The following is a 25,247-nucleotide window of genomic DNA, read 5'->3' as shown; positions in this document are numbered from 1 at the left end:
TTGGTTATTTCTAAAGTGGAGAAGCTAAATCAGGAGGAAAAAGCAATTAATTTCTGTCTGATCGATTGCTATGAAACTCACCCTTCCCCTTACTGCCTATGTACCTGTCTAGCCTTCTGCAGCCCGTTAGGGCCCATGGGACGGCTGGCGGAGTCACAAAGTGCTGGGTACTTACGGTCTTTCCGGTCGCTCTGCTAAAACAAGTTCTTTCCCACCCTTCCCAGCACAACTGACCTGACAAACTGGCAGCCCCGACAGCCCTGCTGTTCTTTGCAAGATGGGAAACTTACCCAGCTCATCCCAGAGTTGCCTGCACTTGTCTGTCATGCCCGTTCCCTGCTGCCTCCAGAGGGAGAGCCGGGGATCTGCCATGAACTGCTCCGTTATTAGCGTCAGCATCCTGGCGCCGTTGGAATCTCTCATGCGCAGCATCTCACGGACCTGAAGCGGGGAGGGAGGAAGAGGTTGGGAGAAGTCCTTAGGTTAGAGATGGGAGGGGTCAGCTGGAGAGAAGGTGGTTTTTAAAGACACGTTCAGGCTCTTCGGAGACACGCTCCATCTCACCAGGATCACATGAGCCAGCAGGAGAGTAGGATGCTGTGCTACCTCTAGGCCAGTGGCTCTCAACCTTTCCAGATTCTGGCCCCCTTTCAGGAGCCTGATTTGTCTTGTGGACCCCAAGTTTCACCAAACGACTTGCTTACAAAATCAGACATAAAAATACCAAAGTGCCACAGCCGCCCTGTTACTGAAACTGCTGCGGTCCTCATTTTACCATATAATTATACTAGAAATCCATTAGAACAGAAATTCTGTGCTTACATTTCAGTGTATCGTATATGGAGCAGTATAAACAAGCCAGTGTCTGTATGAGATTTTAGTTTGAACTGACTTTGCTGGTGCTTTTTCTGTCGCCTGTTGTAGAACTAGGCAAGTATCTAGATGAGTTGATGTCCCCCCTGGCAGACCTCTGAGTATCCCCAGGGGTCCATGAACCTGGTTGAGAACCACTGCCATAGGCAACGCATGGTCACCATCCAGGCTACTAGAGGACAGTAACTTACCCAAGAGTCTTTTGACAGGGCTGACGAGCCCAGCCCTCATGTCCATCCCAGGCTACAGAACTACTGTTTTATTGGGATCTGACTCATTAAAGATCTTAATGACGGGAGCAGAACTAACGGTGCGACCCGCCTTTGCAAGCGCCATCCACAAGCGTTCACTTGTATTGCTCCTGGATGCCCAGCTTGGCAGCCCTCCCACATCCCACGCTGGCAGGGGACCTGGGAGCGAGGAGGAAGCCACTTCCTGGAGCACTCTGGGCAGCCTAGTGGGGAGATCATGGCCTGGAACGGACATGCTGGATGGCAACACGCTATGTCACTAGAGGACCGAGCTGTGCCTGTGAAAGCCCAGCCCCCCACACAACGATTCCCAGCTGAGCACAGGGTGAGGCGCACATGGGGATGAGCACCAGAGAACTCCACAAGGAGAAGAGTAACCAGCGGCTCACCTTGGCGAACATGGAGTTGAGCTGCTTCCCAGAGCCGTAGTACCCGCCCTGAGACAGGAACAGCTTCACTTGTTCTCTCACTTGCTCCTCGTCCAAATGCCAGCAGTTTTCGTCGTCGATGCTGGCCCCAGCGGTGGGGTCTGGCGCACCTGCGGAAAGGGAGGCGATCACGTTTATTGCTGCAGGCGCCAGACCCGAGCGCTCTCCCCTCGCACGCTTCCCCAGTGGAAGAGGCCCAACGACTTGCAGGAGATGCTGCCTGCTGGCGTGAGGCCTAAAACGTGACGCTCGTTAACAAAGAGAGAGAAACAAGCATCAAGCCCTCTACAGGCCCTACCATCACCAAGAACCTGTCATGGTTCATTTTGTAATGGTCAGCGAATGCTTGTGTTTCTCCTTCTCTGTCACCAACCTAGGCCGGGCGACGCGAACAGGAGTGGAAGGGAACTCCCCAGCGAAGCGAGTGAAAGGGGAGAAGTCAAAGAATTGGGGAATGTTTGGAGTCAGGCATCGAAGGGCTCAGTTCACACTCCAACGCGCTGATCCTGCAATTATACCCCGGTGAGCCCTGTGCCAGAAGGCATTCTGGTGTCCGTGTGGATCCACTGGCAGGATCAGGGCCCAAGATGACGAACCAAACTGGTGGTGGAGAGGGATAAAATGAACCCAACTCCCCGCCACGCACCTCTGCCAAGCAAGGTTAAAGAAAAGATAAGGAGTGAGTCTGGTTTCTTTGAAATAGAGAGAGGATAGGGCCAATGTCACTACAGCAGACGGCTGAGGTTTTCCTCTGGCTCTTCCTAGTGTTTGGAGATTTCTGTTTGCCCCGATTGTTGCAAACCTTCCTCAGACAAGCAGTCCTCACTCCCCCGAGTGGCCCCATCGACTCCAGCAGATCTGCTTGTGTGAGCGAGGTTTGCAGGGGTCAAGCCATATTTTCTAACAGCTGAATCAGGATATTTCAAAGGGAAAAATCGTAGCGTCTTAGAGAAAGAAAGAGGAGGACCTGGTTTTCCCTTCACATCTCTCTCGTTCTCCTTTTCGTATTTCAAATTCTTCTATCTATCTGTTTTGCTACATTCATACCCACCGTCAATGACCTAAGCTCACACTAACTAGGTTACAGTTCCGGAGCTGGTGGAGAACAGCAGCTGGCAGCACAGCTGATATGCCCAGCCCGGTTTGCCGTTTGCATCGAAGACACCCGAATACAGCAGCTTCCAAGACATTCCTTGCAAAGTCAAAAGGAGCTAAGCTTAGAGATGAAAGACCCAGTTGACAGGATTTTTTTCCTCAGAAGCCACCAGATAAAACGCAGTTTGTGTCTGTCGAGCACAAAGCAATATTTATTCCCAAGCACTCAGCTGTGCAGCCCTCCTGTTAAATTAAAAAACATTTTGCATCTCGGAGCCGCTGTCGATTTGCGCTGACCACAAATATATAGTATTTTAAAACCTTTCACATTCTTCAAAGGCAGCTTTGTGAGCAGCCGAACAATGCCGCTACTTTGTGAAAATTATCAGCATCTCTGCATCTGGATGCTTGACATTAGATAACAAAACACTCCGACTCCCCGTGCGAGACTGTTCTGGTTCCATACAGCAAAAGGGCTCAACAGAAATTCCTCAGTGAAAAATGGTGACAATGAAAAATCCGAGAGCCTGGAGCATGCGCCGCTGAACTTTAACCTACTTCTCTCCTGCCTGTTTTCACTCCTGAACGAGTGAGGGGGTCAGCGCTGGGACAGCAGGGCACTACACGGACAGCAGAGGGAAAGCAGTGGCTAAAATGTTTCCAATTCACGCTGTATGACCTATTCTCTGCTCTGCAAGAATGCGACCAGGGAAGCACATCTCTGGGAAAGGCAGCTCTGAGCTTCCTGATTGTAGCTGGGCCACGGAGAGTTTCCGGCAGGTTCTCCACCTCTAGGAACTACAGCGGCACACCAGCCAGTCGGCTCCCGCGCCGGGCAATGGGCCCGATCCTGAGAGCACTCAACTCCCAGAGGGGCCCTCTTTGAAAATGACGAGAGACGGTCGATGTTGCTATGTCAACGGATCGAAAACAACCCCTCTAAAGTCCAATTCTAATACTTCTGGTGCAGCCAGGCAACTGCTTCCGAGGAGAGGGCAACAAACCTAAGCCACTTTGCCACCTGTCGGGTGAGATACTGAACACATCTGGCCCGATAAGACGCAATTACTTGTCTTTTCTACACCCCTTTTAAAAGCCTCCTTTAATCCTTGCTAGCAATCAACGCGTGCGGGACTTTCCAGCCAAGCCCTAGGCATACACTGTACCCTACCCAAGGAAGATACTGACTGAGGAAATAGCAATCGACGGGACAATATCATTGGGTCAGAATTTAAAACAGTAGGAAGGAAATGAACAGACACTGGCTAAGTCCAAAGTCAGCCGTGCGGCGCTCCTGACGTTAAACTAGAGACAACAGGCTGATCCTGATTCCACCGACACCAACGGCCAAACCCTACGACTTCGGCTGAAGGAACGGGCCCAAGGGACTGAGACCCCTTTGGATCAACACCGGGCTGGAGTTTAAACATCTTTCGTCTGTATTCCTGGTTAGCTCTTCTCCCCCGCCCACTAATGAAGGAGAGAGAGAGAGAGAGGTGTGATTACCCAGAGCCAGAGACCTCTGACCTTACCTCTCTCAGGCACTTATCTGGACGCCATCACCACACTCCCTGAGCCCCTCCCGCCTGCAATGTATTTATCCAAACACCACCCCTGGACAGAGGTCGAGAAGTGCTGCGATCCCATTTCACAGAGACACCGAGAGACCAAGGGGCTTGCTCATGGTCATACAAGGAGTCTGAGGCAGAGCACGGACCTGAACCTGGGTCTCCCATGTCTAACTACTGGGCCAGACCTTCCTCTCATGACCTGGTTTGTAATGTTCTGAGCACCCATTGCTCTCAACGGGTCTGTCTACACGGGGATAAAAAACCCGCAGCTGGCCTCGGGCAGCTGGCTTGGGCTCACAGGGCTCAGGATGAGGGGCTGAAAAATTGCTGTTTAGATGTTTGGGCTCAGGCTGGAGCCCAGGCTCTAGGACCCTGCAAGGGTGGAGGGTCCTGCCCTGAGCCTGAATGTCTACAGGGCCATTTTTAGCCCCGCAAGCCCAAGTCAGCTGACCCAGGCCAGCCGTGGGGCTTTTATCCCCGTGTAGACAGACCCAGTGTCTCCTAACATAAGAACAAGGGGGAGGTCAATTAAATTGAAAGGTGACAGATTTAAAAGTGATAAAAGGAAATACTTTGTCATACAATGTGCAGTTAGACTGTGGAACTCATTGCCATAGGAAGTCAACAAGGCCAAGTATTTAGCAAGATCAAAGAAAGGCTGGACGTTCACACGGATAACAAGAATACCCAGAGTTGTAATAGATATTGATAACCAAAAAAAAGGGTTGAAGGATATTAAAAAAACTTTCATACTTCAGAACTTAAACCAAGGGATTAAGAAGAGAGTTACATAAGGGGCAGAGTACCCACATCGGCCTACTGTGGGGTTCCTAGCCCTTCCTCTGAAGCATCTGGCACTGGCCACAGTTGGAGACAATATCCTGGGTAGATGGAGTTTGGGTCTGATCTAGTCTGACAATTCCCATGTTCCTAGGGAAACAGTGCGGACTAACAGACCAGACATTGGATTGGGACTCGGGAGACCTGGGTTCCATTCCCGGCTCTGCCACTGGCTTGCTGGCTGACCTTGGGCAAGTCACTTCCCTTCCATGACTCAGTTTCCCTACCTGCAAAAGGGGGGAGATACTGACCTCCTTTGTAAATGTAAATAATAATAATACGTAGCTCTGAGATGGCTCTTTACATCCCAGGGCTGTATACATGAGCTAGGTATGGTGATGAGTGGAAAGTGACATCGCTGGGAACTGCAGACACTCAGCGCCTCTGAAAAATGAGGCCACCGGGTTTAAAGTTTAAACCCAAGAGTAATGAACAAGAGGATTGTTTAAAAATATGCAAAACTGGAATGATCCAGGGGGCATGAGTAGCACGGCCATGATTTCCATCCGGCAATCGGTTATAATGGTCACTGCTCTGAACAAAAACGTGATGGCAAGAAAGAAGAAGCATCTGAGTGGATTTTGTATGTAACATTGTTCCCCTCCACCATAACAAGTCACCTGGTTTTCACATCCAATTTTTAGACTTCAGTTGAACGGTAACGTACTTCTTGCACTTCAAAATAAATACCTAGTTATTACTTGGGAATTTATTTTGCATTAATATAAAAGATTCATAGAGGATGTTTGTAATATCAGACTCCTACACAGACGACCGGGAAGAGCAGATAACGTATTACCAATTACACTGGGGAAATAGACAAACATGTAAGAGTAAACAATGGGATTTGTGAGATGTTTAAATATTAATGATAGGAACACTCAATCGTATATTGTCAATTCGAACACTGCGGTAACCTAGCCAGTAGAATGTGGTGACGTAAGTAAAACTGAAGGGTGGTTCTGTGTCCGGCCTCCAAATTAGCAGGGAACAGCATGGAAAGCAGGTCTCAAGTCTGCTTAAAATGCTGCTTAACATGCCTAGTCTAAAACCCCTGTTTTCAGATATATTTGACGGATTTCCAAGATTTAAGGAACCACCTCCACACATCTCACCTGGAGAGGGTGCAAACCCATCACACAGACTTCGGAAGTACAGTTACACATGCAATTGGTCCAACTAGCGCCAGCCGAACAGTCCCATCCATTACTCCAGCCCCAACGCTTAAGAATTTCCCATCCACGTACAGAGGTCTCCTTATGGGAAACAAAGCTAGACCAGAGAATCAAAGCTATCAACCTGGGGTTAAAGAGATGAAACACATGGCTAAGAAATCAGTTGCTAGATCTGCAGAAAACCCAATTCGGTCTCGGAACGTAAGTGGCCACATTTCCCTGGCGTCTGGCTGTGGAGTGCAGCTGGAACCTAGCTCTGTTCACATGATTACGAGGAAGAGAGTCATTCACATGGCAGGTGGACGGGAGAAAAGCAGAACACCAATGAATATTCAGATATTTCCTGGCTAGCCTCCAAAGGCCACAGGGCCATCGTGTTGATACCCCAAGTGCTTGAGCATGGCCAAGTTCTCCGACGGGTGCTTCCTAATGTGATTCTTCTGGCGTTCCTCTGAGGGAGGCCTTCACCCCAGAGGGTCAGAGGTGTGAAAGAAAGGCCCACAACCCCTGCCTATCTCCACAGCCATGTGCCTGCCCAGGAAGCACGTTCACTAACCAAATGCAGAAGTGGTCACAAAAGGAGATGTGAGAAAGGGGTTGCTTGGGCCAGGAGAGGGACGGGGAATAAAGGGGCTAAAGCAGAAAGCCTGGCCTCATGGCGGTTCAGACGGTAGAGCTATGTATGGATCAGAGATTGTGCTGTCCTGGGGCTCACTGGTGTTGCTTCTGGGACATCTGATGATCCACTGAGTTTCCACGCTGGTTTCCTCTCCCAACCCCCTGCTTTCAAAAGTATTTGTCTAGGGATTTAAGCATCCCTCATCACTGTAGTATCTCAAAGCCATATGCTGCAGCCTCTGTTGCTCCAGCTGCCTGGACAGAGTATTCTGCAGAACGCACAGGATTGCAGCAGACCTCAGCCCCTCCCCTCTGCAAAAAGTCACAGGCTTGCAACTACACAGTTATGGCCCACGACAAGGAGACTGAACGAGACTGGCATCTGGATGTGCCTCTGTGTGAGAGAGAGAGAGACGCCCTTGGCCACACACATCGGTACTTGGGATGGGAGGGATTTAATAGGCAAGTGCTTTAAAAAAAAGGGGGGGGGAGGAGGGAAGGGAACAAATAAAAAAAATCTGGGTAAAAAGAGAAGGAAAAGATTTTTTTTTAATCTGGAAATGGAGCAAAACCCCTATGAACAAAGGCTAGGGAGGCAGCACCTTCTCCAGCCACGAGGAGCCAAACAGAACACAAGGCTGCTGCTGGTAGATGTGCCCTGAAGCACAGTCTGAGCCTCAGCTCCTACCTAGGGTGCTCAGGGCTTCTGCTTCGGGGCTTCCCAGCCAACCTCCCGTGGACTGATTGGAAGCTTTGAGCGAGGTCAGCAGTGTCTGGAGGCACTTGCCCTGGGACCTGGCGGCTCAGGAAGAAAACCTGAAGCAGATCTCAAAGCCGGCTAAGTTCTGGCCTGCCCCAAAGCCCAGGAGGGATGTCTTATGATTGCACATGGGGCCTCACGGAAAGCCCGCTGGGCTGCTTCTCTGACGCTTGGAGAGAAAACAGAAGTGAATGGAAGCCACCCAGGCAAAAACTCAAGGGGAAAAACAGGCACCAGGAAAGCAAATGACCTATAACAAGAGATAAAAATAGCAGAGAAGTGGAGGGTCATGTCTTTTCATGGGTCTCTCAAACCGCCTCTCTCTTTTTTTAAACTAAACGAGATCAGGTGAGGTTTTCTAAGGAAGCCTGAGGATTTAGACAAGTGACCCCAGCATACAAATCAAATACAGTAACTGAAACTGAATCAGGTCAGAGCAGTAGTCCTGGAAGCTCCCCTCCTACCAGCAATGGCAGAAGAATTGATGGTGCAGCTGCTCGAGCTGCGTTAGCTGGAACCATGTTTAAACAGGACAGGAAACCACACATCTCACACTCACAGTTACATGCCACCGTGCGCATCATCTCCGGCACCCTGCGCCCAACTCCACTCCCATGGCTCCCAGGTCTGAGCAATATCGCTCCTCCCCATATCAGCCGAGAGGTCGCCGCTGGCACGTTACTGGAGAACACAGGCGCCAGCCCAAGCCTGCCGCTGCACAATGACCTTTTTAAACCACCAGCTGCACGTTTGCCGCCCAGTATGGTCTCATCCGCCACGCCAGGATGTTAGGGCGGAAACGCTCTGACGAGAGGAACGGATCTGTTATAATTCCCAACCAGTCCCTCGTCGCCGGCCTGGTTCTGACCTGCCCCATCGCCAGTGGTCCCTGTTGAACAGGTTCCGGACCGGGCAAGGTCTCTGTGCAGCCACCCAGTAGCGCTGGGGCGTTCGTGACGGCCCTTTGTGCAGCTGCTGTGCCACACGGACGATGCAGCACGTTGTCGAGGAATCCTGCTGCCTGGGTTCCGCGGTGGCCTCAAAGAACTGCATCACGCCACTGCAGAGACCATCGCTCGGCTAGACAACTAGGCACACGCTAAATAAATCAACGGCAGGAAGAGGGGGGGGTTCACCGCCACATGGGCTGACCAAGAGCTGAACTGACAGACACCTCAAGGGACAAATACGTGTAAATGCAACGCTCCAGGGAGAGGCAGGCCCCATATCACCCCGCTCCTAGCGCCTGGCTCTGCAGGAGTGATGTTGCCAGCGAGACTAACACCATGTGAGGCTTGAAACATTTGCCCTCCGCCTTCTAGCCCAAAGCCCTGGGGCAGAGGCTTGAAGGTCAGGATGAGAAGCTTCAGCTTCATGCAGAATGCAATGGAAGGGATCTGAGAAGGGCTGATGTGGTCAGAGCTGCGAGAGGGGAATCTGGAACGGGAAAGATCTGTGTAAGCCATCTAGCTCCTCCCCTTCCCCAGCACCCTACTAACGAGTGCTGATCCAAACCCCAACCTCTGGCAGGGCTTGAAGAACCAGACCTGCCCTTTCACTTTAAATACACTGAGGTGCTTATAGATACGTAGAGTCCAAGGCCAGATGGGACCACTGTGATCATCTAGTCTGACCCCCTGTAGAACACAGGCCAGAAAATCGCCCCACAATAATTCCTAGAGCAGAGCTTTTAGAAAAGCATCCAGCCTTGACTGAAAAGTCGTCAGTGATGGAGAACCCACCTCGCCCCTTGGTAAATTGTTCCAACGGTTAATTACTCTCCTCATTAAAAACCGTTACCCTATTTCCAGTCTGAATTGGGTCGGTGTTAGAGCTGTCCCGGCTAGACTGAGGAGCCTGTTATTAAATATCTGTTCGCCCTGTAAGTACTTAGCGACTGTGATCAAGTCACCCCTTAACCTTCTCTTTGTGAAGCTCTTTGCGGCTATCGCTAGAAGGCAGGTTTTCTAATCCTTTCATCATTCTCGAGGCTCTTCTCTGACCCCTCTCCATTTACCAACATCCTTCATGAACTGTGGACACCAGAGCCAGACACAGGATTCCAGCAGCGGTAGCACCAGTGCCATGGGGACAGGTAAAATAACCTCTCCATTCCTACTCCAGATTCCCCTGTTGATGCATCCCAGGCTCCCATTAGCTCTTTTGGTCACAGCGTGACACTGGGTGCTCATGTTCAGCGGATGAGCCACGATGACCCTCAAATCTTTTTCAGAGCTAGCTTCCAAACGTGAACCAAAGAAACTCATGGAGAGTTGCCTTCCTGAGTCTGCAGACTGACTGGCAGCCAACGCTTCTGCTGTTGCTCAGACCTTCGTCATGCTGCCGTAGTGAAAACTGACCAGCGTTGCCAGTGTTCCACTGTTGCTATTCAGAGACCTCTGGGCTCCATCTCCTACTACTGCGTCCCTGAGCCCCTTTACGTTGAGAATGAATCCTGACGCTTCACGGCTTCATAGCCTTCTCCCGCAATACCCTTGTACTTGGAACACACTTCCCCAGCCCAGTTTAAAGATTCTCCTAATCTTCCCCCTCCGTTACCAACTCAAAGACACACTTCTCTCCTGTGGCATCAGCTAATCCCCCCATTTGAGGAACCACTGCTAGAGAACCCCCCCACACACACATACACACCACAAAACGGCTCTCCTTCCTGCATCTGCACCGTATGCTAACTCTGTCGTCACAGACTGCCTGGGGGCAGAACCATGATCTCGTGTTCTGCACAGCGCCAACCAAAATCAATGTCCCCTCTGTGAAAAGCACAAATTCGAGTTCCGGGAGCTCTCAGGAGCTGGGAATCGGTCCAGGGCAGGCAGCTAGCAGAGTGATAAGAAACCCTCCCAACAGGGAGAGCAGTGGGCGCGGGGGCTGAAGGGGAGAGGAAGACTTCCAGTAGCTTTAGTTTGTACTGCAGCAGAAACGGCCACAACCAGCTCGGTCTGCCCCTTTAGCAGCTCCCCGTTGCTGCCGCCGGCTGCGTGAGGGCCGCTACCACCCGAGGCAGACTGCCGAGGAAAAAGAACAAGAAACGGAGTTTGAACTGCAGCATTAATGACAGCAAGCCCACCATTTTGTGCCATCTCTGGGGGTCACATTAACCTTTACTGCAAGCCCATGCAACTCCCCCTGGGGGAAAATGCTCATAATGAAAGTCTCTGTGGTCACCTTATTAAAACTGCCAGAGAAGACTCAGAACACGGACGGGTTAAGAGGGTGAGACACTCTCATTATGAGTCTTTGCAAGGTTCCATTCGAGCCCATGCCTGCCGTAGCGAAACAGACTGATGGTCACTGACAGGGATGATGAGGCGCACCTTCGGCAGCCCGGTTCGATCAATGCCATGGTTCGTCACTGTTCAGCTACATCCCTGGAACGCTGGAGATCCTCTATGTCCCGCTAGGGAGGGGATTTGAGCAGATCTAAGCCCAATGTGGAAATTAACCGCCCTGGCTCCCTGACAGTAACAGGAACGAGCCCTAATACTAACACACCCAAATGGGCTGCCGGACACAGCTAGCTACACACGATGCTCCATGCTGACTGCTCCGAATGCGCTGAGGAACTCTGGGAGGAATGTGATCATCATCAACCCAATTTTATTTCACTGAGGTTACGTGACGGGCCTACGCTCACCCAGCAAGTCAGAACACGCTCAATTCCCAGCTGCTTGCACTAATCACTAGACGATGCTGCCCCCGCATGACTCACCGCGCTGAAGGGTTGACAGCTCAGAAGGAGGCTGGTTAGTAAGTGTGAATCACAGGGGCTGGACACCCGGGGCAGGCTGATCGATACATGCATCTCTACAAAAAGCAGCCTCTTCTGTGAGCAGAGCCAGGCAGGGAAGATTTCACACTGATCTGACTGTGAACGCTCTCTCTTCACTGAAAGGTGGGATTTCAGAGCAGGCAGCTCCTTCTCCAAGACAAAGTAACCTCAGGCTGATTCGGGCTGAAGAGGTCAACACGCTGAAAGCCTCCCCCAACCTTACACCATGAAGGGGACTAAATCTTGGCACCTGGAGGGTTTCAGTCAGACAAGACCAGAAACCACGGGGGTGGGGGAGATTAGGGAATACATCTTTAAAGTACCATTTCAAGTATAGCCATACGATAGAACTTGCAGGGGAACTGAATCAACTTCCCAAAGAGGTGGGTGAATAAAAAAAAAAAAAAAATCTACAAAGTTTTAAATCACCCAGCTTCAAGAATACAGAGAGATTGTCCTAGGCTAGCACGTGTTTGGGAAAGGAAGGGCAGGGCAAGGGAAAAATAGACTAGGCCTACTTCAGATTGCTTCCAGCTTCAGCCATTGGAGAACGCTGGTGTACTCGCAATCTGGTACGCACAATCCCTTCAGATGGAGGCTGCAGAACTTCCTGGGTTCTTTGCCTCAGGCCTGGTTGTTCAAGATGCCCGTTCCATATAACTGCTGTGCGTGCGTGTGGCATCCAGAGTGCATTGCGTACTGATCTGGTTCCCAAGCTAAAACCTGGACAACAGGTGCCTTAGAACACTACCATTTTCTACTGGGCCCTTTAGACTCCAAGTCATCTTGGGAACTGATGATTTATCTTAAGTTCTTTGAGCCTTGTTTTGAATCCTGGTGCAGTGGGAGAGATCGACTGATTTAGGGTTTGTCAAAGCATTATGGATGTCTCTCTCTCTCTCTACTCCAGGAACCGTGTCTGTGTCAGCTCCAAGGATGAAGGCATGTGGTATTTAAGTTTTGGCATCAGAGCTATCTCATTCATGAATCTTTGGATAGCTAATCACACCCCTACACTTAGTAAGCATGTGTTGCTTTGTCAGATCAAGGTAATTTGTTAGTATATATAGAGAGGGGATTTTTTAAAAGAATATTTCACGACTCCAAACTTTAAAATATAGACACTAACTAAAAACCTGTCTGTATTTTTACAAGACTTGGAATCAACACGATTTTGGCTGCTATCGGCCGATTACAGCAACAAACAAATTCCCCTCGTACAGGGTCTTTGGGCTCTTCCTACTCTGGAGAAAGAAGTGCTACGAAATGGCTCCCACTCCAACTACACCCCAACGGTGAGGCTCAGAGCGAGAAGAGAGCTGCCACCATTTTTTGCTTAAACGCTAACTTTGCTCTACACAGGGATTCAGACCAGTTTTGATCCTACTTACCCTTATATTGGGCTCTCCCTCTTCACAGCACTTTACACACGTTCATCCCCACAATACCCTTACGCAGCAGAGAAGTATTATCAACTCCTCTTTACAGCTGGAGGAATAGACACAGTGACTCCCGGTCTGACTGTCAGAGGTGCGGAGCATCCCGAGACCCCACTGAAGTCAAAGGGAGCTGAAGATGCTCTGCCTCTCTCAAAAACCTGGTCGTGTCTGGCTCCAGACCACGTCAGAAGCCGGATTGGAACAAATGAGATCCTGGCACTGAACCTTGCGCTCAGATCCCTGGACCAAAAGCATCATTACTAATACTCACCTATCCAGTACCTTCCAGAGGAGGGTCTCGCAGCACATTATAAACGTGAACTGAGCCTCACAACTCCCCCACCCCACTGAAGTAGGGCGGGATTGCTATGCTCATTTTACACTTGGCAAATAGATGCACGGAGAGATTAACGCCTCATCAACACTTGGCTACCACAGGGTTAGCCCCACAGGAGATGGCAACGTTTGACGCATCTTCTAAGGCAGCTCTGGGCTGGCACAGCTCCCATGGTGCTCCACCGGGGCTCTGCACACAGCTAACGCTGGTGGAGCGGAGCCGGGGACGGGAAGAGTGAGCATTTGCCAAGATTTCCCAGGGTTAGGTGAGTTGGCCAGAGCAGAGCCAGGAGCCAGAGCCGTTCTCCTGACTCCCTGTCCTGTGCTTTAACCCACCAAGGACTCCTTAGAAGAGACAACCACATGCAGCCCTCCTCCCGCCCCTGCCTTTGACTCTCCCCTCCCCCTCTATTCTGTGCTATTTATCGCACATCATCTGTGACCCTTGGTTGTATCTGTCTGTGTGATCCAGTGGCCAGTGAATAAACATGCAGCCAACAACAGAGACCAAAGCAGATACAAACATCGAATGCCAATGTGATACTAACGCAGGCGCTTGGCTGTCAATTTAATTTGTTCCTTTTCATCTCTCTCTGGGCAGAAGCAGAAAGGCAAGGCCGCATCCACTACTGTGCAATCTCTATCGCCAGCCCCCGAGCCTAAAGATATTGCTGCAAGTCATCAAACAAGCCGTAAGAATTACCATGCGTTTGGTTGATCTCAGAGTTGGAGGACAGGATGTCATCAGCCAGTTTCTGGGCAGTTGGCAGTACCTCGGTGTGGTGTTCTGTGATTAAATACTGAACAAACTTTTGTAGCTGGTCCCTGTTCATCTGGAAAAGGGTCTCTGAGATGGGAAGACGGAGTTTGACCTGCTCTGGCTTGCGGATCCTGTACAGCGAGAGCGCCACCACGTGCGCGCAGTAAAAAATGTCCTTGTTCCCGCAGCCGCACGTCACGGAAGTGATCTTGCAGCGGTCGAAGCTGATGGCGACTTTGTAGGTCATCTCTGGTTCTGTCGCCGTTGCCGGCTCCGTTACTGTCCCGCTCAGGTGGAATCCTGGGAGAGAGGGGGGGAAAAAATCAAGAAAGGCAATTTTAGCTTTGCAAATGGCCACCAACACAGTCCCACTCTGGAATGCTGATGGTGTGAATATCTGCAAGCATCTGTGCATTCCAAAAAACATCACCCCAAATGTAACTCTTTGGTGAGCACTGAGTCCACGGACTGCGTAATTATTTGTATTCCTGTAGCTCCGAGGAGCCATAGTCATGGACCAGATCCCCACCGCGCAAGGTGCTGTGCAAACAGAACAGACGGACAGTTCCTGCCCCAAGGAGTTTACAATCTAAATATAAGGCAAGAGAGGACAGATGGATACACGCAGATGGAGGGAACAATACTGGCCAGCACAACGGGCAGCCATCTCTGCACCCCAGCAGCTTAACTGTGGCCAGGTTTTGATAGGAGCCAGGGTGAAGGAGTTTTGAGGCGGCATTTGAAGATGGATACTGAGATGGCTTTGTGGGTTTCTGGGGAGCGGCTGCCAAGCACGTGGCCCAGCCTAGGAGAAACCACAAAGGTGTCTGAGAACTGAATGAGTTGGCAGCGGGCCGATCGGAGGGGAGAAGGGATAGCTCGATAGGTAGGATGCTGCCTCGTCCTGCCTCATTCCAGGACAACGACACGCTAATCAGTTATACCTTGGGTCCAAGAAACTGCCAGCTCCACAGAACTCCGCCCCTGCACACCGCTCCATAATCCCCAGGTCCTGTCTCCGCGGCGTTCAGCTTAAATCATCCAAACAAAATACACAGACGCTGCTCCAGAACGAATCTCCCTCGGTATGTGCCTGTTGCTATTGTCCCTGCCGGCGGGGGAGGACCTGTAACATACACTTCCCATTGGAAAGCTACAAACAGAGCTCTGCTCGAACAGACGCCAATCGGGTGGCTATACTTTGAAACGACTATCTGCGCAGACACACAAACAGCCCTTCAGCCGCTTTATTTAACAGCCGAGGCTAAAGGAAAAAGTAGAGCTATTCTGTGCAGTATCTATTCTTCCAAGCATCATCTCTGAATTCCCTCAAGGACATAGGGCCCAATCTTGCCAGCACTTACTCACACAAGCAAGCCCTGCGTGCCTGGTGTTGTCTTATTTAGGTGATCGGTACACACGCGTTGGGATTAAGAGGAACCAGCCAATACGTTCCGTTTCCCCGACAAGGATGTATTTTAACACCATGCAGGTTCCTGTTCAGTCTCTCAACCAGCCAGGTTGCTTTCAGATATCACAGGAAAAACACGCTTTTCTAAAGAGCTGGAACAAACAATGCAGGGGACTGACCCGCCGTCAAACGCTTCCAGCTCGGCAGCATTGTCTGCTTCTCCGTGAACTTTAAACCCACGTTTGTTTGTTCAATGAATTACATCCCGCTCGGAGCTGGGGAACCGAGCTTCAATGGAATTTCTACACAGCTTTCCACGGCTACACGGTGTTCTGCCTGTCAAACACACTGCGTCAAACCCTTCATATCCACAGACACCGGCAGGATTTAACTTTACTGAGCTGCACTGCCTAACCAAATGCTCATTTGTTAACTAGAGAACACACACACACACACACATCTCCCCGGTCAACTGGGAAAAGGTCTGGTGGCTCTTGATACCAAGAGCATCACCAATTCTAAGGAGCCAGAAGCAGAGGAATAAATATTCCCCATTATTTGTGATCAAGGCACGACAGGTCTACATGGCGTGTTGCAAATGCCTCTGACACCAGGGCCTCTCATGCCACGAATAGCCACCCCAATTTAGAAAGAAACAGGACAAATAACTGAGCCTCAGACATGAAAATGAAAGACAGGACCAGCTAGAGAAAACGAACGAAGGGTGAGAAAAGGGGGTTTAGGGAAGGAAGGTCTTTCGGTGCATGGCAAGGAGGGTGCGTCAAACAAAGAGGTGTGAAGTTGTGGAGAGGTAGCTAAGAAATCCCAGTGTCTGTCAGGGAGCTCTTTGCACCAGAAAGCTACCAAAGGAAATGAACCACCACACTTGGCAGGGATAGAGCCTCCCAGCAGAGTAACTCCTTGCGCTTCACAAACAAGGCGTTTGGCCTTTCACCTCACAGTGCCCCCACACGCCCGGGGAGGCAGGTAAGGATTACGGGCCAACATCTGCAGAAGAAACTTGTGATTCTGCGGGCCCAACCTGAGGCAATTTTTAAGGGCTCCAACTGGAACCAAGTGCAGAGCACCCATCTTCCAAAAACCAGACACCGTTTAAGGTGTCTCATGCTGGGCACCCAAAATCACTAGTCCCCTTTGGAAGTCCTGGCCAACAATCCTTACCTACCTTGCTGGGGGAGCAGCAGGGAAGGGAGCTAGGAGGCAAAATGAATGAGCTGCGAAGTGTATTTAGTTCCTCTCCTCCCTGCTCAACCTCCCCCCAAAAACAAAGGCACAGGAAGGTTAATTGACTTGCCCGGGGTCACCCCACATGCCCAGTGTGGTTCTCCAGAACCCAACTCGCAGTCCCGTGCACCTCGACCACAGGCCTGGCCTCCCTCCCCAGGGAGGATGCTCACTTTGCCTGTGTCGCTGGAGCCCTATTAAGAACCTATTTCAATGGAAGCCTCCCCGGGGCCTCCCATCCCCCTGAAGCAGGCGGCAGACGGCTGAAAGGGTTACAATTAACGACGAGAGAGAGAGAGATTAAAATACATTAACTGCATAAAACCCTTGTGCGTTTGCCAACCCTCACAAAGACTTTCCGAGACAAATTCTACCAGAGGTTTTTAATAAATGGCATCAAAACCGGCTATTCACTGCCAGTCTCTTTAAAGCAAGGCCAAAACCCACATTCGAATCTGATTAAGTGTCAAGGACGCCTGCTTTCACTTTAGAACCCGGGGGAGAAAAAAAAATAGACCTGTTCAGCAGACCTCTGCCGTTTGGAGCGACTAAAACCCAGTCCATGTGGTCGATAAAAGCAGCTAATTTGGTAACATTCAACTTCAGAAATAGGCAGGATAGAGCAGGCTCCCTCTGTCTCTCATTTGCACTCAGGACTGAGTGTGGTGTTGAGATCTATGCGGAGAGCCAGAGGGGGCAGTGTATTAACTAGCCCCTAACTCCACACGAATCCATTCTGGCACAGCCCAGCCGTGCCACCGAAATCCCCAGGAGAAACGCCAACGTGTTTATGTTTTACCACATCTTCGGTCTGCGGTACTTGGCCAGCGCCTCAGTTTCACTGCCAGCTCCTTCCAGTTTATTTTTTGAATGAGTTAAAAGGACGTGAAACAAAGTTCTTTCTAATTAGAAAAAACCCACACTTTGAGACCAATTATTAGCTATAAATGCTGCCTTAAAACGCTTGCTTTGCAGGGACCTTGGGGCAGGGCATCATCAGTTAACTGGTGTAAACCTGGAGGAACTCCACCGACTTGAGAGAGCTACTCACTTTACACCGTATAACCGTGTCTGGGATCTGGGTAATCTGAGTGCGAGTTTAACACGTGTGAAAGCCAGGGTGTGACCGCACTGGATGCAAGCTTCTCGCACTAACCGCTCTCGAAGCTGCCTCCGTTTTGAGCAGTGGCATTTCTGGCCCTGGCCAGCCACTACTGAACAGCGTTGGGGGGTTTGTGAGGAGCGAGAATGGGGTGACTCACGTTCACTTGGGATCCAAGTCATAACTTGAGCCCACAGTTGTGTCTCCACCGCGACATGGAACTCCGGTTGCTGCCTGACCTCTCTCAGCAAGGCTTGGTCACCATCTGGCCACTAGTGGACAGAAAGCCAGTACGTTCCACACCCTTGGTGGAAAGCCAGGCTCGGGCTTGGTCTCCAGCCTCTGCATAGAGACGCTGGACCGGGAAACAAACAGGCAATCTATGCTGAGAAACTCTGTAGCTGTTCCCTGCGTACGAGGTGCCCATCCAAAAGAGAGACCCTGAGGAGCGTCAGACCCTCCATCTCCTGTCTGCTACTGAAGTGATGCTAAGGAAAAGAGTGAGCTCAATTCAGGTCCTATATTTTTATAGCAAATAAGACCATTTAATATCCCGGCATCTGCCTAGTTAATCTGGTGCTAGAGCCTGAAGTGTCAGTTTAGATTCTAGCTGTCAAGGCAGCAGGTCTATATAAAATAAACTAGAAACGCTAAACAAAATATTTATCGTAAGCTTAGCTGGAAATTAAACACGGCTAGAGAGAGGAATTGGCCACGGCGGCAGAGTTATTTGGGAATATTTACATTAGCGCTAGGAAAACCTGCAGCTCCCCACAGTTCCTTCGTGTTCTGTAAGCCAGTGGGAGAACCGTCCAAGCCTAATGCAAGGGGGAACCCCTCCTGATCCAGACAGCGCAGCAGCAAGGCTGGGGACCCACCAGGCTGTCATGGCGCCGGCTCCCCCTGCCCCCACTCCTGTGGGCGGGAATTTGAAGAGAGGGTGGTTGCTATAGGGATGAGGAGCTCTGGAATTAGGGAGCATTAGTTAAAGGATACGGCTTTTGCCTGGTCTATTTATTTAATTCTCTATTTAAGCACCTATCCCTGGCTCCCAACATATAATGTTGCTGCCCAATAATGCAACACTTACCTGCTACAGGTACAAACCTCTAGTAACCCCACAGTCAACACCCTACGCCCCATATCCCACTCCCCTCTGCAAACACTGCCTTGTCAACGAATGCCATCATCTCATCTTCTACTATTTGGCGAAAGTCTTTTTAATGGCTGCTGGGTAGTCAGCTAACGTACGTGGCAGAGTTGTATGCATTCCACTTTGACCACAACATAGCAGCATTCTCTTGCTGCAAATGGAGGGGCTCAATCATGCTGACAAATGGACACACTACAAAAGAGGTCATTTTGTTTCCCTTTGTTGCTCGAAATTGGAGCAGGTAACACCGAAGAGACCTATATTTGGCTCTGTGTTCTCCCCCCACAGTTCAGTTTAAGAAGTTCCTACAGTTGAATGCTTATCTAAGACTTTATCTTCTGTTCCAAGCATGCATTTAACACAAACTAACTTAGTGTTTGATTTGCTGCCAGCACAGCGACTGTGCCAGGATTTGAAAATCATGAAAAAATTAAGTGTCTCAGTCATAATTAAGGTCTTGTCAAATTTCATCCAAGCTTGACTTGCCTAAGAAACAGCTACAGTTTCTCATAATCTGCTTCCTCCCTGCCCCCATCACAACACCCCAAATATTTATACAAAGGCTCAAAATACTATGGATACTTCCCAATTTATAACACACAAAATTCATGCTCCGTACATACACAGATTCATCAAACCTGCTTCAGCAAGTCACTGCTAGGTCACAGAGTGGTTAAGGGTGTTTAAACAAGGTGTGTATAAAGTTTGTACTGAGCAGAGCTACAAATGTTTAAATCACACAGTAGATCTCCTTCCTAAATAGACTCTATTTACCTACCAAATGGATTGGGGATAGTGGCCACATAAAGCCAAACTACTTAAACGTCCTGCACCAGGGTGCTAACCTGTACGCAGCATCCAGGAGAGAGAAATTCCCCTTTCTCAAACTGATCATAAGTAGCTGGCTTTGTGCAGCAGGTTTACTCTGCTATGACATCTGCAGAATAAAACAAATTCAGTATAGGGTAGAGTGGAGTTCCATCTCTGTATGTTTCTAGCAAGCTCTCACTACGTGTATGTACAGACCCTACCACAATGGGATCTAGCAGAAGATGCATATTCACTTGGGGTTTGATTTCCTGGCCCGGAGGACCCAGGAGTATCATGATCTGGACATCAGGCTAGGATGAGGTTCTCTTTCTGTTCCAAACAGCAGCCCTTCCATCCTGTTAAGGTGCAGCTCTGTCATGGCTGCTCTATACAATGAAACTTGACTGTGTTCTGACACAGTCGTGAAGAATCGAGCTAGCTGACTTTCACCGTGTGTTCAAACATAGGAACCTTTGAAAGTGAGACAAGACCACTGAGGTGTCAACACAAGTGCCCTTAAAGGCCATGCTAACTCCCTTGATCTGGAGATCTATCCAGCCAAAGATGCTTACAAACTCCTCCAGTTTCACCACCATCGGTGGAGACCTTCACCAGAGTTCTGCAAACCCAGCCGTCTGCAACCGAACTCATTCGTGCTATAAATTCAAAGACAGCTGAAGTCAGAAAACTGTCAAATTCTCTTATTTTGTAGATCTCAAAAATGAAGAAAATCTGGAAGTTCTGAAAGTTAAATTTGGCAAGATCTTTACAAAAGAATCTCTAATGGTGGGATCCTTAAATTCATTTAAAAACACAAAATATAAAGTTGACACACATAGATCACGTTTATCAAACTTAGAACGTGTGTTACTTTAAAACCACCGAGCCGACTGCCTTCAAGTTTGGATTACATTTCAACCCCCAGAAGAGCTACAAAAGTAAGCGAATATATAAAAATCTGAAATTTCTATCTTAAGAGGACTGGGAATTACCCAAGTGCAAAATTTCTGAGCAGAACATACGGAGAAGGTATGTTTTGATGCCTGTACAGCTCAACTGATTTTGCTCAAACTTTCCAAACCGAATTCACCTGAGACAAAGCATAGGAAGCTGCAGTCCAAGAAACAAGTGTAACCCATGCTTACTCTCCACGCCCTCTAGTGTCTGAGCCGCATACAGAGGTTGGAAAAACGTGAGGAGAAGCTGGTAAAGCACAAGACTTGGACTCTGGAGACCTGGGTTCAGCTCCAAGCTCTACCATAGACTCTGCGTCACTCCCTGATTAAACAGATTTAAACTGTTATCCCCCTTTGGAACATTTGTTCTTTGATTTGCTAGATCTTGCAGGACGGCGTGTGCAGTTGTTTCCCACAAAGCAGTAGCACAATCCCTTTAGTCAGCATTTATCAAGGCCCAACCATTCCCAGAATTTGGCATAGGACCAACATGCACTGCCTGACAGAAACCAAGCTCCGGAAAATGGGCTGTCTTGTTACAGCATCGTTCTAGCCACTCTGGGATTCAGATTCATGACACCTGGGTAGCACAGGGTCAAGTCGCTTTGCTGCTTCGCTGCCATGGCTGGGACCGAACAAGAGCCAGCTGATGGGGAAATGCTGACCCAGCTGCCTCTCAGAGGCACTTCAGTGTTCTGTAGAGACTCCCTCCATCACAGAGCTTAAAGTGCTCTTCTCGGAAGCATCGCTCCTGTGTAAAAGCAGGGAAGTTAGCATCTCTCCGGTGTCCAGCACGTAACCCCCTGTTCCCCTGAATGAGACAGACACGCTGTACACTGGCTTGAAATGACAAGATTAGATTGATTTATTCACACACACACACACACACTTTGCTACTAGGCTGGTACGTTAAAATGTCAAGTAACTGCATAGCTACCAGGCCAATATTCTGGGAAAGCACCTTTAAGATCAATATTAGTAACTGAAGAGAAAGCCAATATATGCAGCTTCCAGAAACCCTCAGTAATTTCTCTCTGCGCGCTGGCCAACAAAGAGCGGCTGTTGGGGTGTTCATAGCCTCTCTCCTTCACTCTTACAACACATATCATCTTACTCCATGCGCCCAGCTCCCAAGAACCCACATCTAATCAGACTAACCCAATTTCAGATTTGCGTTTGCAGCATAACGGGCCGCTGTCCAATTACCAAGCTGACTGGAAAGCAGGCATGTCACAGTGATAAATGGACGAGGAGGCATGCGTCATATGGCTTTTCCTGGATGAGGTTGATTTGGCAGCTGCTGGACTTTAGCCTACCCTTTGTCATCAGCCTTAGAGAAGAGGGATGCTCAGACTACCTTTACTGCCCTGCCCCTCCTTCCCCCAGAGATGCTGGGAGCTAAGGTCAATTCTGGGGCAGTGTGCCGCTATCTGCAGACGGACTTGCCTGTGGATACGCAGATGTTTTGCAGCATGCAAGACTGTCAAGACTCCCAACCTTCAGACAGACAAATACTTGGAAAAACAAACGGGAAAGAAGACATGGATATTTATGGGACTCAGCAGATGTGTCCAGGCTTAGTTGCAACCCTCAACACGAGTCGTATAACCAAGGTTAACGTGACCCAAAATATTTCAGAATTTCCAGGCTGTCGCAGGAAGGTATTTTAAACTAAACTGAATCCAGGCTCCTTAGTGATTTTAATAAACACACAGTGACTGCAGCTCAAGCTCATAGTGGAAAAACCATTTGTTTTTCCATGGGGTGAAACCAATAACTAGCAATGAATAATAATTGCAGCATTGAGTGTTATTTATAACCCACTCTTGGTCACATTTCCAAGACAGAAAACACAACAGCAACATTCCCAGGGTTAACCTAAACCAGTCAATATTTGTCATGGGTACACATGCTCTGTAGAGAGATCTCTGGGTGCGCGCGTGCAGTGAGAAAGGGAGGTTAGCAAACGCTCAGAAAGCTTTCTACCTAATAGATCAATTGCTCCAGCCAGCTGAAATTGACAATTGCTCTGTCCCTGACCTTGCAGTTGGGAAGAAGATGGGCTCTGAACTCATTTGCACATGACAATGCTCCAGCAAAGTGGATCGTCTGCCTCCAATAGTAATGGAGAGCACTTCTCCGTACAGCCCTCCCAGGCTCCATTCAAACAGCACAGGGATGGCCTTTTGTTCGGCGAGTGCAAGAAAGACTCCACTGAAGATGTGTGCAATTAAACCCACTTTTCTTGTTGCTCTTTTGATTGCCCAGGATTCACAGAGGCGCCCTAGGCAGGTGTTGCCACACATAGAGAAAATGTGTCTTTTCAGCAAAAAACGGAAGGAGAAAAAGCTGAATCAATTGTAATTTCTCTCTGGCAAAACACAGAATCAGTGGTTAGAGATCCAATTAGAGAAGAGATGGCTCTCATGAATTTCAGCCTTTTCCCTTGGAAAGCAATTTCCTCCTGTGACTAATGGATGGCGTAGGCAAAGGGGCTGCAATCGGGTGAGGTCCCTTGCATGGTGTGGGAGGCCGGCCCTTTCCTCTGCTGCAAGAACCTGCTTTATTTATTTTACATTTCTTTCTTTCCCCCTCCCCTTAACACCCAACAAAGCAAGATCAAGACTCCCTGAGCAAATAAGGCATTAAGCGAATACCTTGAGGAATTGTGTTTGTCAGCAAAACCTCAGGAGAGTAACAAAGGGATGAGGCTGAATTAGACAGGTTCTGTTAGAATGTTATCCAACGGGCAGCGGAACAGGCAACACACACCATCTTTACACGTGTGTACACACACACACATGCACACGCACACGGGCCCAACAAACAGGACGCACAAAGATTGAAGGCCTGGGAGAGAGACTGCAACCTGGGAGGGGCGGAGGTAAGAAATTTACACTGTGGATTTAAACAGAGAAGATGTAAGTAGACTTGTTTGTGCTAGGGGTCATGGTAAGCTTCTCCGAGCAGCTGAGTAAGCTGGAGGGACGCTCTCCTGGCCATCTGCTCCTATCCCAGAACACCTCCTGCAAATCAAGAGTCAATCCGCTGGTTTCTATTCCTGTTAACCTCTAATCAGCCACAAGGGCCCTTCTCTGCTTTGCTCTTTATCTGCGCCAGCTAATGCGTGAAGTGGCCTTCGCTTCCCATCTGTTCCAGCATTAGTAGAGTTAAAGAACAATGAAGCTCTCCTGTCCCGAGCATTCACATACACAGATGCCCTTGTATTAACTCAATTTTCCAGTGTTTCCCTCTATTCTCCATACAAGATTTTGGGTGTTTGTTTATTTAGAAGCCTGAAACCGAGCTCTTCTTTTCTCTCCAGGCCTTGGAAGCTTTTCAATGAGGTCTGTACGTCAATGACATTTTCCCAGAAAATTCAAAGTGAAGATCAGACTCAGATTGTTCCCTTATCTTGCCCAACCCCAGGTTCTTTGTTGTCTGTTAAATCTGGGATGTCTCTCCTTCCTCCACCCCCCAAAATCTCCTGCATCATCCAGAACATCCATCAGTCGTCCTGTAGACAAATGGATTTTTAATCTGCCCAGACGTGCAAATCAGATGGTCTCCTGCTAAGATGACATAGATTTGTAAGAGTGTTTGGAAGGAAAAAATTCAACAAAAACCTAACAAAACCTTGGCTGCACAATGGATTTCCTTTCCTAATTTCAAGCCTGATGAACTGCATTAGTGTATCAGCAAAGCAAGCTGCATCGGAAGATCTGCTTTGTGGTAGTACAGACAATACACCGAATTTGGACAAAGGAAAAATATAGCAAGTCTTCACTAAGGTGTATTATATGCCTGCGTAATACCTAAAAGGTGACATGCAGTCAAGCCTGCGTTCCCTGTTGCAGGACTAATATTTCTAACTCATGGTGATGTCTAACCTGAAGAACAAGAAGACTTAATACCTAGAGAAAACAAAAACTAATGCTGCTTTGTATAGTAAGTTTCTACAAAGAGCAGGGGAATATGTCTGCTTTGAATCAAGGCAATATAGAGGAGTGTTTGTGTGCTTGCAGATCACCACAGCTCAGCCTTCTCTTGGCTTTCATTAATGGATGTCTCGGAAGGCTGAATGCCTAATCCAGTCTCGTAAATTCACACAAATACCTTATTCTGCCATTTTTCTCAAAAAATGCATTTGGGGCTACCCTGGTTCGCTATAAGCATTGAGAAGTCATTAATGAATTTTTTTTTAGTTCAGGTAACCAGTAACCAGCTTCTGTTTTACACTGATCAAGATTGCAAAAGGGAGCAGGCCAAGCTCCAAATTTTTACTATATGCAAGAACCCAACCCAAGAGTCACACAAAATGCCAACACACACAGAGCGCCAAATCCTGAGGTGGTGTAAACTGGCATAGCTCTACTGACTTCAGTGGAGCTACCCAGATTTACACCAGTTGAGGATCTGGCTCACAATACATAAAAGGTTTTTAATTAGAAACTGCATGTTATCAATCCATAAAATCGTTACCGCTACAGCATACCTGATCTTCAGTGTCTTTGAAACCTAATGACATTCTCTGCGTGGCCTTTTTAATATGGTGATTCATGCATACGCTACAGAACGCTTCAGTACCACAAAAAATAATCCCAAACGCTAAAGCAAAGCGCCTACCCATGTCT

At 48.9% G+C, this 25,247-nt stretch overlaps 1 protein-coding gene across 4 annotated transcripts in view; it reads right to left on the bottom strand.

Annotated features, from left to right (window-relative positions):
- Window positions 1-25,247, bottom strand: part of ZSWIM5 (zinc finger SWIM-type containing 5) — a 155,806-nt gene that overhangs the window by 33,935 nt on the left and 96,624 nt on the right. For all 4 annotated transcript variants that reach the window (XM_039483752.1, XM_039483750.1, XM_039483751.1 and 1 more), the window contains exons 2-4: window positions 13,880-14,236; window positions 1,514-1,662; window positions 291-441 (exon numbers count right to left, since the gene is read on the bottom strand). In XM_039483752.1, the coding sequence (XP_039339686.1) occupies window positions 291-441; window positions 1,514-1,662; window positions 13,880-14,183 (604 nt within the window). In that variant the 5' untranslated portion in view covers window positions 14,184-14,236. The remainder of the gene's footprint in view (window positions 1-290; window positions 442-1,513; window positions 1,663-13,879; window positions 14,237-25,247) is intronic.

This window comes from Mauremys reevesii, linkage group 8 (genome assembly GCF_016161935.1).
Source record: "Mauremys reevesii isolate NIE-2019 linkage group 8, ASM1616193v1, whole genome shotgun sequence".
In the NCBI taxonomy this organism is placed as follows: Eukaryota; Metazoa; Chordata; order Testudines; family Geoemydidae; genus Mauremys; species Mauremys reevesii.
This window is presented reverse-complemented; position numbering and strand designations above follow the sequence as displayed.